General features: G+C 41.8%; 1 protein-coding gene across 2 annotated transcripts in view; it reads left to right on the forward strand.

The window, feature by feature from the left end:
- The window catches only part of GRM4 (glutamate metabotropic receptor 4), a 355,948-nt gene that overhangs the window by 51,031 nt on the left and 287,500 nt on the right, over positions 1-17,417 (forward strand). For both annotated transcript variants that reach the window (XM_034414637.3, XM_034414638.3), the window contains exon 2: positions 5,573-6,509. In XM_034414637.3, coding sequence (XP_034270528.1) covers positions 5,979-6,509 — 531 coding nt within the window. In that variant the 5' untranslated portion in view covers positions 5,573-5,978. The remainder of the gene's footprint in view (positions 1-5,572; positions 6,510-17,417) is intronic.

The following is a 17,417-nucleotide window of genomic DNA, read 5'->3' on the forward strand; positions in this document are numbered from 1 at the left end:
TGCTTATACATTATCACTCCTAGACCTACCTATCTGCTGACCCTTAATTAAAGCTCCCAGGCCTTCCTAGCATCATTGCCAAGGACTTGTTCGCACATTCAAGGTTCCAGTGTTAATTCAAAGGCTGTTAACATTGGTTTGTTATTGCAAATTAATAATCACACCACTGATGTGTGACTGAAAGATGACCCTGATCTTGAAATAATGGGAGAGATGTCCCATGCTGACGTGGTTCATGTGGCAACAGTAGAGGAAAGCCATGGCAGCAGACTTTTCTATTAGAAACCCATAGGATGTACCTTTGAAAGGAAAGCAAATGGCTTTCATTCAGCAGACACAAAAGTCCAGTGATTCCGAGATCATGAAAGATCACCACAGGTGCATAGACAAAATGAAGGAAGATGTTCCATTATGACTCTGCATTTTGTTCACTTGCTATTTGGGAATGTTTTATATGTGCATGTGTTTAATTATAAGGAAATAACAGACAAAATAAAGATAAAAGGTCTTGATTATTCTGGATTTTTTTCTTCCCCTTTATTTCACATTCAAATCTGCCTTGCCCCCACTCACACAAAATGGCAAATTGGGCTATTGCAGGGGTGAAATCCAGCAGGTTCTGACAGGTTCTGGAGAACCGGTAGCAGAAATTTTGAGTACTTCGGAGAACTGGAAAATACCACCTCTGGCTGGCCCCAGAGTAGGGTGGGAATTGAGATTTTGCAGTATCCTTTGCCATGCCCACCAAGCCACACCCACAGAACCGGTAGTAAAAAAAAATTGCATTTCACCACTGGGCTATTGGACTAGGGGAGGGGTTCCCAACCGGGGGAGCAAGACAATATTCCAGAGGGTACGAAAACCTGGGTTTAGAAGTTTCAAAATTATAGTGTATATGCATAATTATATGCATATAATTATTTACTTTTTTAAGGGGTGAGAGAATATATCAGAAGCGTTTCAGGGGTACAGGGTATAGAAAAGGTTGGGAACCCCTGGACTAGGAGAAGGGCCAGCTTCAAATTCCTAATCAGCTATGAAGCTCAATCATTGACATTGGTTAACACTCTTTCTATTAGCCTACAATGTAGGCCTTACACCATGTCACAGCATTGTTGTGTAGGTTTTATGAGAAAGGATACTGCCCTGACCACCGCTGAGGGAAGACTGAGTCTACAATAGAGATAAGGAAATTATTTTGGACTTAGGCTTGAATTAATTTTGGGATAGCATATTGGAGATTGCATGCCGCAGGTAGGAATCACTACATAAAAATGAATAGAGATATGCTGTGTGTCACAATATATTTTTCCCTATTCTTTCCACATGCATAAACAATACAACCAATTCCAAACATGTCCAGTGAATCAGGCCAGAAGTTGATTAGGTCTGTGGGCCAATGTTTATTGGTGTCTGATCTATCTGCAATTAATAAAAATCAGTAATTCTCACAATTCTTATGCTGGGGTGGGGGCGGAGAATGTCTGCTACTAGGGAACTAGCTACAGAAATGATTTTAAAAGTCCATGGTACCAAACATTGTGTTAAAACCAATGGCTAATCAGTGACCTGTAAAATTCAGGTTGGATTTGGAATGCATAGTTCACCTAACTACTTAACTAATGCAGGGTTTTTCATTTTCAAAAGTGAGTTTCATACAATGCACAATTAATCCTCGCAACAGCCCTTGTGATGAAGGAAGCCAATTACGTCTCATTTAGAAAAGCAAAGAAAACGGGCTTGTCTGCATGAGAGGACACAGTTGACTTTTAAGGTGTGTGAACTTTGTATATTGACATCTGGTGGAGAATCAAGTCAGGAGACAAGGGCTGCTGACTCTGAACCCATGAAATTAGCTTTACAGCAGAATCATCTGCATGTCTGCAACAATGCAAAGTGGTTTTTGATTCCCACCCTTAGACATAACATTTTATGGTTTGTGACTAAAAGGCTGCCAAAGCTCTATAAATCCATTCTGGATCAAATTTTAGGCTATCCAAAGTTGGAATCCAGCCTGATACATCCAGATCAATATCTAGAAGCCTGCAAATCCCACACAGTGATGACATCATTACTGCCTTGAAATAGCCAAGGTCTAGGATGATTCAGCACTTCATGACTTCCTCCTCATGATAGGTTCGCATATTGTGCTTAAGATATAATTTGTAATGTATAGATTGCAGTTCTGAGGTCATATGATATGCAAAGCCATAATGTGGTTTGTTTGGTTTTGACTTAACATATTCTATTTACATAATCTAAATCAAGAACTTTGAGTGAAGTCTTACTCTGGATATTCTTGCCTGTATAACATCAATTCTTGTGCTATCACTTTTTAAAAGAAAAATCTTGAAGTTTCTGCCTGGTACATCCAAACAGCTTCTGGGCGCTATCATTCTCTTGAGGAGGGAGGCTACAATGTTGTAACCTAAGGATTGCAGTCAACTGTTAACAATAATCTTTCCTTGAGCAAGATTATTTATGCACAGACAGATGGATTCAGACTGAATAATGATTCTGTTTCTTTTCCTGCATTTTTCCCCATGGCCTTTTATTATAATTTGTTGCCTATGTTTTGATAGTAAGAGGGGAATATTATTTTCTGGAAGGTCATCATATTATAAAGATTAATGTAGCAATATCAGAGCCATGAAACTAGGACTCTTAAACAACGGTACTTAAGTGGGTATTTTAATTTTTTACTAAGGTAGGCAATTGCTATTAGCTCATTCTATCAATGGGAGAGAAAACACCCTAAGCAAAATGAGTATCTCAAGGTCACACAGGATATTGATAGTAGGCAAAACTTAGTGAAGTGGGAAAAATATAAAATAGAGCTACCCCCAAGGTGGTCACTGTTCAAAGCAAAGGAAAAGACCCTCTTCTTCTCAAAGTAGTTGAGTCTAATTTTAACATTTGGGACAAGATGGCATTTTTTAGTACTCTTGAAGGCAGCAGGCTAGTGCAGGTCATGTTTCAAGACTCGTGTATGGTACTTTCCTCTTCCAGAATGTCAACATTTGTTCATTATGTCTCCTGGCATTTTTATGGTGCCCATTCAAAGAAAATTCATAATGCAGCAGCAAAATATTTCATGAGACTGAATGATTGTCTACCATACCAGCCCAGCCAGGGGCTTCTCCCAACAGAGCTGCTTGTGACACAGCCAGCCAACTAGCCACAAGTAAACATCATTGCACTGGGATGCTGGCCAAGGAGGATGAGAAGAGCCTGGCATGATGCATTTATGTGTGACTATTCTAAAAGGAACAAGTGGATGGCAGGGCAGCCATTCCCCTTACATATATCCAGTGCATAAGACCTATGCACTGGATATATGTACATATATGTATATGTTCTTCAAGACGTTCCTTGAAGAAGTTCAGAAGCTAGAAAAACTCACCATAAAAAGTGAGATGGAAATGGCCAGAATGACATGAAGAGTTGTGTATGGACTGCATTTAGAGGGAACTCTATTGCATAGGAGGAAAGATAAAGATATACATAGCAATAGGGAAATGTGATTGTGTCCAGCGTAATGGAAAAAAATGACTCACGGTTCGTGAGGGTGACTTCTTGATGTGGTTTAAAAAGATTGGCTTTAGCAAAATGCCCACAGATGGCTGATCTAAGACTACTGTGGCTAATGGCCATCACATTGTATACAGTATTAGTATCTCATCTGCGAATAACAAAATCTGTTCCAACTTCACTGGTAGAAAATCTCTTTTGATAAAACAAGTGTGGCTGATACCTTTGGGACAAACTGAAATGTACAAAGACTGGCCTTCTTTTATGTTATGACATGCTAAATCTGAGCCCTGATTCCAGTTCTACATAGCCCACAAGAGTCTGAAGAATTTAATTCATCATTAAATGTCAATGGTTCACCTATTCTCCAGAGGTCTGTTAAACATATCTGCTGGATGTGCTTCTTTTTTTAATGTCTACTGTTACAGCTATATATATAACATAAGCTATAGCATATGCCTGTCCGTGAAAAGATCCCAAGTTGTATTTTCAGATGAGAGAGAAAAAACTCTCTGAAATCGTAGAAACTTGTTCTCAGATTGTGTCTGTAACTACAAACATAAGTCTGCTTGATTAATATTGCTTATTAAAGGTTAATATTTATTAAGGTTTTAATTGTGAAAGCAATGCTTCACCATCCAATTGGTGCCTGTTTTCCTCTGTTCCCAGAAGCCACAAACATAAAAAAGCATGAATGCCCTCCAAAATGAACATATTAGGAAACTCTACACCTTTTTGTAATTCTTTATCCAGAGAAGATTTCCCTTCAGCACTTAAAAAGCTTTTTTCCTATTTAAGCATCAGACACATGCAGATTCAGGTACATTATAATTTATGTATAAATATAATTTATATATTATAATGCTATATACTCACCTTCTTCTACCATTTACTTATCTAGCTATTATTATTTTTAGCAATAATTCAAGATGGTGAACCTAACTAATATGCCTTCTTCATCCTGTTTTCCCCACAACAACCCTGTGATGTGGGTTAGGCTGAGAGAGAATGATTGGCCCACAGTCACCAGTTGGCTTTCATGCCTAAAGCAAGGTTGGACTTGGATTATTCTCCAAGGAGAATTCCTTTAGAAGTTTCTGATAAAAATGTGGACATGTTTATTTATTTATTTATTTATTTATCATATTTGTATACCACCCTACTCCTGAAGGACTCAGGGCGGTGAACAGCCAAGATAAAATACAAAGACATACAAAAGTTAAAAAACTATTAAAAACAGATTAAATAATTTAGGCTCAGAAAACAAATTAAAACATCCAATTTATCTAAAAAAACATTTAAAACCCAATTTAAAAGCCAATTTAAAAGGGAGAGTTAGGAATAAAAACGTTTTTGTTGTTAATCAGAAGGACAGAAACAACTACTTGTTTAGTTATTTGATGCAAAAAATAAAGAAGTAAATCTGCCTGAAACCCTGCATTCATTGCAAGTTTGCACTGGGTCAACTGTGGTTTTATACAGCACAGAATATAACTTTCCTATTTTGCTCTGTTACACTTATCTAGCATCTTAAAGGTGAATGTATTGATTTGTTGAGGTTGTATCGTTTCTTGCAAATCCAATGTGTGGTCATTTTGATATTGAGTTCCCAATAGTGTGAGTAGCTGCTCTGACTTTTACAAAGCAGGCAAATATTCTTTTCCTTTCCCCCTTCCTCAATTCTTTTAAATAATGCAGTGGTACCAAGCACCTATAAAGTAAAGTGAATGCATTAATTTCCTTCCTTCCACTCAAGGAAGAATCCAGGTTGACTTTTAAAAGACTATATATTCCTCATGGCCCAGTAAGCTTCCATTGATGGAAGGCCTGCTTCAAATCCATAAATAAGATATGGAGCTTAGGTATCTTCAGATGTAGTTTCTCCCTTCTCCCTCGTGTGTTGCTTTTGACCCAACATTGCCTTTCTCAAAGCATAACAAAAACTCTGATCAAGTAAATCCCGAAGCTTTTTTGTGCTACAACTTAATGCCTTTCTGAGAAAAGATTTGAATAATGAATGCCCTTTCTTTCTTCCTTTCAGGGACTGAAGAAAAAAGGAAGAAAAGAGGTTCTTTTTGCCCACTTCTCCTTCCATAAAATTATGCAAAACCTGGTGCTCTTCATTAGCTGCACTGCTATGGTCCTTCAGAGGGCTTCAAAAGGGATCTTGTGAACTCATTTCCGGAAGCAGCTACCTCTCTGTTCTTCAGCCCCTGCATTGAAATGGATACTGGAGTTGATTGGAAATCTTGACAGAAAAGTGATAGATAATTAAGGGGAAAGGAAACCATGCTCTGAACACTTCAGAGGGCCATTTTAGTCTTAGCCCTTTGAAACGTTGAGAGAAGCTATTTCCAACCCAGCTGAATTAAAGATTTCGGGAATAGAATCCTTGGTTTCCATGGATCTTTAGGCTGATGGGATTGAGTTTCAAGTAGGATTTGGCGATGACTGGGAAGAAGGGGGGATCTGTGTGCATGGAGCAACTCTCCTTCTGTTTGTTCATGAGCGTCTGCTGTGGCTGGTGGTATCAGCCGGTCAGCACAGCCAAACCCAAAGGCCAAGGGCACCCCCACATGAACTCCATTCGCCTTGATGGGGATATCACTTTAGGAGGCCTCTTCCCTGTCCATGGACGGGGCTCTGAGGGAAAGGCCTGTGGAGAGCTAAAGAAGGAGAAGGGGATTCATCGTCTCGAGGCCATGCTTTTTGCTCTGGACCGAATCAACAATGATCCTGAACTACTTCCAAACATCACTTTGGGGGCCCGCATCCTGGATACCTGTTCTCGAGACACACATGCTTTGGAGCAGTCCCTCACTTTTGTTCAGGCCCTAATCGAGAAGGACAGTACTGAGGTGCGTTGTGTTAATGGGGGCCCCCCTATCATCACAAAGCCGGAACGTGTGGTTGGAGTAATTGGTGCATCTGGCAGCTCTGTCTCCATTATGGTGGCCAATATCTTGCGCCTTTTTAAGGTAAGATTGCAGTCTATTTGCTTCTTTTTCCTCTTCTTCTCTCCTCTCCTAGCTGCGCAAGATAATTTGCAATTCAATCTGCAGGTGCTAAAATAGCTGCCAGTGACTGTTAAGTGAAGTGGGGGGAAAAACGTTAAAGTGGTTTTAACAATAATTATGGAAAACTAAGTTTTTGCCATGTGATGAGGAAAGGAGGAGATCAAACACTCCTTTGTATTCTGGGGGTGTTTAAAGAGCTCTTGGTCTCCCTTCTGTTCGGGTAGGGAAATACCCCTGCTTTCCACTTTTGCAAGGAAATCTGATTCTAATCCTATAAAATACTGCCCAGATTCCCAGTGTTGAGACCGATTTGAGAATTTCATGTTTTGTTTTACTGTCAAGTAGAATATTCATGTCGGGTGTACTTCAGAAGGTTCTATCTGAGGATGAAAGAGTATGAATAATGAATCTATGCTACCAAGCTATTTATAACCAGCAAGAGGGAGAAGACCTTTTTAAAGGTGCACCTGAAATTCCCAAACCTTGGGGGCTTGGTCAGCTCTAAGGGCAGGTGAGGGCTCCCAGCCTGCTTGATTTATCTTTTGGTGCTAAAATATTCTGAAGAATTCTCACACGTTGCCTTTTAACATTGCTAATTATAGCAAGGACAGAGCAAGTTGTTTGTGGTGCACGTTTGACAATGGCAGGCTTTCATACTACATTGTTAAAAATACCTCAGTGCAGATTTCTAAAGAACAGAGAAGAAAACATTTGTGCTGAATGAATGCTAGCGCAATACAATCTCTTATTCTCATGTGATAGACTTGTTATACAGTAATATACTTAACATGTGCTTTTAATTTTAAAGCTAATGGTTTCAGCACTGTTATGCCTATTTTTAGATTCAAGCTTTGGATTTAGATCAGCATTAAGCTATGGTGCATGCAGATATTGGTAGACAAAGTCCAACATAACTGGATTAGGACAAGGAAGGTTGCTTTAAGTACCGGTAGGTTAAATTTCCACATTGCTACGCTATCTCAGGCATTACGGGTACTTTTCAGGATCTGTCTTCTGACGCTTTCACTCTAAAGACATAGCACTATGACCTTTTCCTGTGGTACATGGATATTTAGTTGAGCTAAGATATAATATTACCTGTAATACGGTATTATAGGAAGGGAAGAAAAATGACTCTGAATTTAGGAGAGCTCTCCTAACAGGACTATCCTGTGCAATACCTGGCTCCCCCATCTTGACAAGTAAGTGCCAACTCCACTTGAAACTCACCTTGGAGAACTAACACATTCCTGTGTCACACCAGAATCCATAGTCCCCTCCCCCAAAAAGGGCAGGTCCAGAATATGCGTTACCTATCTATCTGTCTAAAATAACTGATTAATATCAATTGACCATAAAATAAAGTACCCCAATGCAAGTATTAATGAGCCCACATTGATAAAAGCTATTGTCTTTTCTCACACAACCCATTTTCTTTCTTCATGAAGGACCTGCAAAAAAGAAGGGGGGAAACCCGCAAAACAAAATGGATTGGGGGGTAAAAGAAAGAGGTTGCTGTTCTGAGAAAAGAAGGAAAAGGAAGGAACAAAACTAGACTGAGGTGAGGCAAGGTGAAAAGTTAATGGGACATAACAGAGTAACAGAGTTGGAAGGAGCCTTCTAGTTCAACCCTCTGCACAAGCAGGAGACCCTATGTTCGTGATGGCAAACCTATGGCACACGTGCCAGAGGTGGCACATAGCTCCCTCTCTGATGGCACACGAGCTGTCTCCCCAGTTCAGCTCCGCTGTGCATGCGCGTGTGCCTCCTGCTGCCCAGCTAGTCTTTGGGTCTCTGCTGTGCATGTAGGAGGGCAGGCTGCGTGTGGGGGGGGGGCGCATGCACATGCAGGGGGGCGGGGCGCATGCAGGGGTCTGCAAGTGCATTGCATTTTGGAGGTTCGGGGGCTTTGGGCACTCGGTCTGGAAAAGGTTAGCCATCACTGCCCTATGCCATTCCAGACAAGTGGCTGTCCAGTCTCTTCTTAATGAAGAGAAGGCATGGAAAGGGAAGGAACAGAAGTCCTGTTTAGGCATTGTGGAAGGAAACAGACCCTGTCTAGAATCTCCTAATCTTCAGCATATCCAATCTTTGAACAATAGTCCCTGTGGTCATTTGCCTCTCCACCCATTCTTGCACAGCTTCCATTCTTCTCAGAGAATGTGAGATGAATGGTCTCCGCTTCCAATTCATAGATAATTATTCAGAAACGAAAACACTTTATCTTCCCAGGTGAAATAGCTACTTACTTATTGTTGATTTCTCCCAGTCTTGTGCCTGTTCTGTGCTGAACTCTCTCTTCTGTGTTCTTGTAATCAGTGGCAAGAATTTTGGGTTTGACCCAAATTCTACCTTTTAGAAAGAACACACATACTGTTACTTTTGGAGGTTAATAAACAATATCCCTAGGGGCATTGGTGTCAATCCTTCATTGACACCATTCTCCTATGAGCCCATGCTATTTTTCACCTTGAACAGATGACTCCGTTTTCTGACAGACCGAGGTGTAGTTCAGAAAGAAACGCCCCCATTTGGTATAGCGTGAGCCGTTTTCTGATTCATTACATTTCATTCCATAGAAATTTTTAGTCTCTCTCCAGGGATCTTAAATGTTCTAGATGTAACAGTATGTGGGAATGACCATAAGAGACAGAGTGAAGAGATGCTGCCAAGGAAACAGCCAGATAAGAGAGAGAAAAGCCCACAGCCAATAGTGGATAGAGCAAAAGGCTCAGAAGGGGCCCTCCCTAAGTTCTCAGGCTGCAACGGTGATAGCAGGAGAATTGTACTTTCAAATTTGCAAGTTTCTATTAATGTAGCTTTACAATAAAGTAAAATTAGCTTATCTTGTTTCCTGTCTGATCTACCTGATATCATCCATGTTTAGTCAGTTTCATGTTCTCGTTAGAAACAAACCAAAGAAAAACCTGTTTTATTTGATATTCTCTGCTTCTGCCAGTGATGCATGTTGAACAATTCTTTGCTCTGCCTTCTAGCCCCTGGAGCTGGGCTCAAGTGGTTGCAACTGCTGTGAAAAGGTTCTGGTTGCAAAATTATAGTCCTATCATTAACCCCCTTGTCATTATCTGACATTTTCTTTCAGTGGGTCAGATACCAGCATCTTAGTCTTTTTGCAAGAGGGTCAGAGAAATGTCATGTAATATAAAGTGAAAACACAGGGTAGGTGGAAATGTTAGCAACTTATTTTATTTTTCATTAAGTTTGCTGGAGGCAGCATTGATTGGATCACAGTATTTCATGCCCTTTCTCAGCATTCCAAGGTAATCAGGAATGGTTCACACGGTTGGCTTCAAAATACTGTCAAGGGATTGGGGAATGGAAATGATGTCTTGTTGTTGTGGCCCGTCAGCAGCCTGTGCAGCTAGTAGCTGATTCCGACAGTGAGGAGGCTGGTGTGGTGCTCCACCAGCAGCCTGTGAAGCTGCACGCGAGTCAGACAATGAGGAGGCTGGAGAAGATGTGGTGCCAGAGGCAGGGATTCAGCCAGGGCCTACAGAACCTCCAGAAGCTCCCATAAGTGAAGAGGAAGAAGAGGAGGAGCCTCTTCTCAATGCACGGGCATGCAGAGCTGCCAAAAGGCAGGAGTGGTTCCTCAGGAGGAGGTCTCCTTGAGAGTAAGGCTTGGGGCTAATTGGTCACTCCCTTAGCCTATTTAAGGAAGGACGACGACTGAGGCAATTTGCAGGGAAGAACTTCGTTCACTCTCCTTCGCGTCCTGATCTTAGTTCTCTTATCAGTTTCTTGCAAATTGCTTCTGGGCTTTCTGCCAACCATAGTAAGATTACGATTATTTATTCTTTGGATTCTTGTAGGCTGTTAAGAAAGTTAATTAACAGCCTTTATTTGAAAAAGACTGATTTAATTTAGTAAACTAAGGTTTGTACAGACTTTGTGCGTGCTGCGTTCTTTGGGGTCCGTAGCTGGGGCAGAACACTTGTGATGGTATCCAAGGAACCAGGTACCAAAAAAAAAAAAAAAAAAAAAGGAAAAGAAAAAAAGCCCTATTCTTTGGAGGGGTGGTGTCCTTGACAGGGGTGTCAAACTCGCATCGTCATCAGGGGTGGGTTCTACTTACCTTTACTACCGGTTTGCAATGGGGCCGCGTGTGCGGGGTCACTTTGCTCGTGCACACATGTGCTCTTCTGCGCATGCGCAGAAGCATTTTGATGATGTCAGGGTCGGTGGGCGGAGCCTCCGTTGGTTTTAGTACCAGTTCTATAGAACCAGTGTGAACCGGGGACAACCCACCACTGGTCATCATGGCATTGTCACGTGACTTATTGGGACTTTTTCCCCCTTCGCTAAACTGGGCAGGGGCAGGCCCAGCACATGACGTATCCAGCCCGCGGGTAGTGAGTTTGACATTCTTGCCTTGGAGTATTTTTTTTAAAAGAAAAGTGAAGTTCAAATCCTGGTGATTGCACTATATAGTACTGGCAGTGATATTCCTTCCTTCCTTCCTTCCTTCCTTCCTTCCTTCCTTCCTTCCTTCCTTCCTTCCTTCCTTCCTTCCTTCCTTCCTTCCTTCCTTCCTTCCTTCCTCCCTCCCTCCCTCCCTCCCTCCCTCCCTCCCTTTTTCTTGCTTCTATGTATATTAACTTTATGCAGATATGTTTTTATTTATATTTTTCAACAAAACAGTTTCTTAAAAAAATTATTAATCTTTGCTCACCAGTTTGGAATCCTAGCCCTCCCTCCCCTAATACCAACGTAGCAGTAACAAGCTTGATTGGACCTTATGGGTTATGATTTTTTAAATGAGAAGGAGAACTCCATAATTCATTAGAAACTTACGGTAGATCTAGCAATCTCTCTATTTATATTTATTTCTTTTTGAACACTTAATATATCTCAATTACTTGCAAATTGTTGGGCAATTCACAAATAAAAAATTAAAAATATGTAATGTAAAAGTAATATTACAGTAGAATAAAGGTAAAGGTTCCCCTTGCACATATGTGCTAGTTGTTTCCGACTCTAGGGGGTGGTGCTCATCTCTGTTTCAAAGCCGAAGAGCCAGCACTGTCTGAAGACATCTCTGTGGTCATGTGGCCGGCATGACTAAATGCCAAAAGCGCATGGAATACTGTTACCTTCCCACCAAAGGTGGTCTCTATTTTTCTACTTGCATTTTTTACGTGCTTTTGAACTGTTAGGTTGGCAGAAGCTGGGACAAGTAAGTGGAACTCACCCCGTTACACAGCATACATACATACAGTAGAATAAATCTTGAATAAAATAAAAGTAACTAAGAATAAAACTAGGAGTTATTTAGAAACCAGAGGACCATGAGTTCTAGTCCTGCCTTATGCATGAAAAAAAAAAACCAGGTGACTTTGGGCCAATCACTTTTACTCTTACTGCAACTCACCTAACAAGGTTGTTGTTTAAAGAAAATAGGAGGAGGAATGACTATTAGGTATGTCTATTTGAATTATTTATAAATAATAACAAAGGCAGGATAAAAAATTATTAAATAACAACAACAACAATAATAATTTTATTATTATATAAAATAATAATATTACTTTATTATAATATTATTTTATTATAATATAAAATAATAATTTTATTTCTATACTGCCCTTCTCCCGAAGGACTCAGGGCGGTGTACAGCCTATTAAAAGCACAAAGACAGACATCAATTAAAAATAATTAAAATTATTAAATAGTTTCGGCTCAAATTTAAAACCCCCAAAATTTAAAACACCTAATTTAAAATCATTACATTGATAGCCCAGCCTGGCGGAACAGCAGGGTCTTGAGGGCACAGTGAAATACACGGAGGTTGGAGATCTTATGCATTTCCGCAGTTCATTCCACAGGGCAGGGGCTCCCACAGAGAAGGCGCTCCCCCTGGGTGTTGCCAGCCAACATAACTTGGCTGATGGCACCCTAAGGAGACCCTCTCTGTGGGAGCGGACTGCCAGTGGGAGGCTATTGGTGGCAGAAGTCGGTCTCGAAGGTCCCCGGGTCCTATGCATGGAGCGCTTTAAAGGTGGTGACCAGCACCTTGAATCGCACCCGGAAGACCACTGGGAGCCAGTGCAGCTTGCGCAGGAGGGGTGTCACATGGGCACAACGGGTTGCGCCCATAACCACCCGCACGGCCGCATTCTGGACCAATTGGAGCCTCCGAGTGCTCTTCAAGGGGAGCCCCATGTAAAGAGCATTACAGTAATCCAGCCGGGAGGTGACAAGGGCATGAGTGACCGTGTGCAAGGCATCTCGGTCCAGAAAGGGCTGCAACTGGCGAATCAGGCGAACCTGATAAAAAGCCCCCCTGGCCACGGCTGTCATATGCTCTTCTAAAGACAGCCATGCATCCAGGAGAACACCCAGATTGCGAGCCCTCTCTGTGAGGGGCAGAGTTTCACCCCCAATAGTCAGCGATGGCACCAGCTGACTATATTGGGACACTGGAAGCCACAGCCACTCGGTCTTTGAAAGGTTGAGTCTGAGCCTATTTCTCCCCATCCAGACCCGCACGGCCTCCAGGCAGAGAGACATCACATCAAGGGCATCGTTGGGGTGGTCTGGGGTGGAGATGTACAGCTGAGTGTCATCAGCGTACTGATGGACTCTCACCCCAAAACCACAGATGATCTCACCCAGCGGCTTCACATAAATGTTGAACAGAAGGGGCAAGAGAGCCGACCCTTGCGGCACTCCCCATGTGAGGCGCCTCGAGGTCAACCTCTGCCCCCCTGCCAACACAAACTGTGAACGGTCAGAGAGGAAGGAGGAGAACCACTGCCGAACGGTGCCCCCTATTCCTAACACCCTCAACTACTGCAGCATGATACTATGGTTGATGGTATCAAAAGCCACTGAGAGATCTAATAGGACCAGGACAAAGGAGCAACCCCTGTCCCGAGCGGTCGAGTCGTGTGCCAGAGTCTCAGGAAATGGCCCAAGCTCCGTCAGGAACCTTTTGGGGTCCATCAGGCACCTGGGACGGAACCATCTGGTCGGTTCCGTCTCCCTGTGGTGGGGGGAAGCAGCTGGAAAGTCTAAGTGAAGGAGCGAATGATCTGTCCATGACAAGGGTTTAATATCTAGGTCCCCTCTACCAAGATCACTCAACCACTGACCAGAGATGAAAATCAAGTCCAGAGTGTGTCCCCCTATGTGAGTGGGACCTCGAACTAACTGGGTCAGGTCCATGGCTGCCATGGAAGCCATGAACTCCCGAGCCACCTCTGACGCCTCACCTGCGGATGGTAGGTTGAAATCCCCCATGACAATAAGTCTGGGGGTATCAACCGCCACCCTGGCAATAACATCAAGCAGCTCGGGCAGGGTCGCCGCCACGTGGCAGGGAGCCAGGTACGTAGTCAGCAAACCCATCTGCACCCCACGGCCCCACTTTACAAAAAGGGACTCACATCCGGCTATCTGAGGAACAGTGGTCTCCCTCGGACAAAGACTCTCCCTAATAATCGCCGCCACTCCCCCACCCCTCCCCTGAGCCCTTGGCTGATGAAATGCATGGAAACCTGGTGGGCACATTTCAACGAGGGGGACCCCCCTCCTGGCTCAACCAGGTCTCCGTAATACCTGCCAGGTCCGCATCCCCCTCCAAAATAAGATCACAAATGAGGGGGGCTTTATTAACAAACGACCTGGCATTACATAACAAAAGAGAATAATGTAAGTACATAAATCTAAAAGAAAGAGGGAGGGAATAGATTGGAAGCTTTTAGAAAAGCAAGGATTCTTTATGTAAAAAAGTAAGACCAGAAGTTACTGCTGTTCTGATCGCTTGAGAAAATTGCTACTACCATATTGAAGAAAAAAAAATTAAGCCAGGTTTCCCTGGACTATACTATATCAACTGGATAAGGTTTGAAAAATGGCCAGGCATCTTCTTGCTGTAATAGCCATTTCTATAAAAGATTTGAGGCCAATTCTCCAGTGTTAACAAGCTTCCTCTCAAATGCTTTCCTCTGCCTGCAAATATCAGCAGCTGTCACTTTTCCTAGTCCCCCCCCAAATGAAATTTTCTGAGAAAATGATGGGGCATAGTGGTTCATAGAATTAATCAAACATCTGACAATTTCATTGAATTGAATCTCATTATTTTTTGAATTGTTTTTTTTAAAAAAACAATTGCTACCAACCTGCCTTCCATTGAGGACCTGTATACTGCACGAGTCAAAAAGAGCATTGTGAAAATATTTACAGACCCCTCACATCCTGGACAAAAAATGTTTCAACTCCTACCCTCAAAACGATGCTATAAAGGACTGCATACCAGAACAACTAGACACAAGGACAGTTTTTTCCCGAACGCCATCACTCTGCTAAACAAATAATTCCCTCAACACTGTCAAACTATTTACTAAGTCTGCACTACTATTAATTTTCTCATCGTTCCCACCACCCATCTCCTTCCACTTATGACTGTATGATTGTAATTTGGTTACTTGTATCCTTACGATTTATATTGATATTGTTTCCTGATTGCTTATTTGTACCCTATGACTATCATTAAGTGTTGTACCTTACGATTCTTGATGAACGTATCTTTTATGTATACCGAGAGCATATGCACCAAGACAAATTCCTTGTGTCCAATCACATTTGGCCAATAAAAAATTCTATTCTATTCTATTCTATTCTATTCTATTCTATTCTATTCTATTCTATTCTATTCTATTCTATTCTATTCTATTCTATTCTATTCATTCTTCTGTGAGATTCTAAGGATGGGGATCAGTTTCTGAAGTGGGGATGATAACCCTCTACTGAGTACTCTTTTCCTTTCCCTTTCCATTAATGTTATTAGTGTATTCTCTGGTTGCAACCCAAAAGTTTTTAAAGCATTTGCATGTCTACCCTGATATAAAAATGAGACACAGAAGGCAAGTATGCTAACAGAGAACATCTATCTGTGTCATCCTGAATGCTTATTATGTAGGAAAGCAAGGTATAAATTTAATTAATAAAAAGTAAACACTTTGAAGTAATTCCTATTGATACAGTGAGACACTGTCTTTCCTGGATATTTAGAGAGAGGATTTCAACCTTAATTCTTTGCAATAACATGAGCAAACCTGGCGCTATCTTTAAAGCACAAAATGTTTATTTTGCCTTAAAGGTTTAAAAAGCAAGAGGCGTTCTGGGGTGCTTAAAGGCATGTGGCCTTTTGTTTGAAGAAGGAAGCAAGCAAGCAAGCCAAGAGGGAAGAAAAGAAGCTTAGAGAGGAAACTGCATGTGGTGTTGGGAGAAAGATGCTGAAGTACATAATGCAACGAAGAGTCCTGGTTATTGCTTCAGAAATGGGCTGGCAAAATGTACAGAAATAGAGGGAGGAAGAGAAGAAATGTTTTCCCCAATTTGGGTTCTAACTCTACCTATTTGCTTTTAATTCCATGAGATTAGTTGGGAAACAATGCAGCTTTCATAGCTTCGTAATCAATAGTCTTTTTTGTAGGATCTGCTCATGAGTCGTAAATTTGCCCATTCTTCTGTCTCTTACACATCTGTAGAGTAGGTTCAGGATACCCAATGTGCCCATGTTTTGCCCCTTCCTGGTCTAGGAAGCCCTGACCTTTGCTGTATGTCCTGGGCAATTTGTTCTTGCAGGATGCCTGCATGTTAATTGAACAGAATTAGATTAACTATATTTCATTTTAACCCTTTACGTTTTGGAGAAAAGAAGTATATTTAATGTTAATTATAGGAACGTAAGGAAATTGAAAATACAATCTGACAAGGAGGTAAGCAGAGCTCATTGAGCCCAAGACAAACATCTTGGAAAGGCCCTGAAACAGTTGTAGAACTCAGGAACATAGATTTCCATAGCAAACAAGGTTGCATGGAAATGTTTTTATGATGCAAATTCCTCCCTATGTACTTGCTTTTCAAATGTGTTGCAGATCCATAAGGCTTGGTTTTTGTATCTTAATATCATGATACACATTTCATCACTTGCTTCTCATTGTCCCTGTTGGGGTATTGCCTGACTCAGAGGAGATCGAGATGGCAGCTCCTTCCTTCCTTCCTTCCTTCCTTCCTTCCTTCCTTCCTTCCTTCCTTCCTTCCTTCCTTCCTTCCTTCCTTCCTTCCTTCCTTCCTTCCATTCTGTTACTGTATGTATGTATGTATGTATGTATGTATGTATGTATGTATGTATGTATTTATAATAACCTCACTCCATCTACATGGAAATAATTCAAAGTATGTTTTACAGTGTGTTGGAGATTCAGATCCATAGGCACTGTAACTTCAGCACCTCCTGATTTACTAACCCAGTGGTTCTAACCTTCCTAATGCTGCGACCCTTTAATACAGTTCCTCATGTTGTGGTGACCCCCAACCAGGGGTGGGTTCTAAATTTCTTTATTACCGGTTCTGTGGGCGTGGCTTATTTTGTGGGCGTGGTTTGAAGGTCATGTGACTGGATGGGCGTGACTAGCTGGTCATGTGACCGGGTGGCCATGGCTATGTGTATAGGGACTACTCAGAGGGCTGAAAAAAGTCATTTCTGACAGGTCCTCGCACTTTTGACTGGTCCTCACACTTATGACCATCCTCACATTTATGCCTGTGCAGCATTCTTAACAACTATGTCACTCATTTCACAACTGCTTCTCTTCAACATGGTATAAGATAGGGCAAAAAATGTAAAATGTGAGGACAGTCGTAAATTCGAGGACTGGTCAAAAGTGCGAGGACCAGTCAAAAATAACTTTTTCAGCCCTCTGAGTAGTCCCTGTGCACAAAAGGACTACCTAGAGGGCTGAAAAATGTGATTTCTGACAGGTCCTCGCACTTTTGACCGGTCTTTGCAGTTATGATTGGTCATCATTTATGACCATTCTTAACAACTGTGCCACTCAT

This window comes from Pantherophis guttatus, chromosome 3, assembly GCF_059756535.1.
Source record: "Pantherophis guttatus breed Tessera chromosome 3, ASM5975653v1, whole genome shotgun sequence".
Classification (NCBI taxonomy): Eukaryota; Metazoa; Chordata; class Lepidosauria; order Squamata; family Colubridae; genus Pantherophis; species Pantherophis guttatus.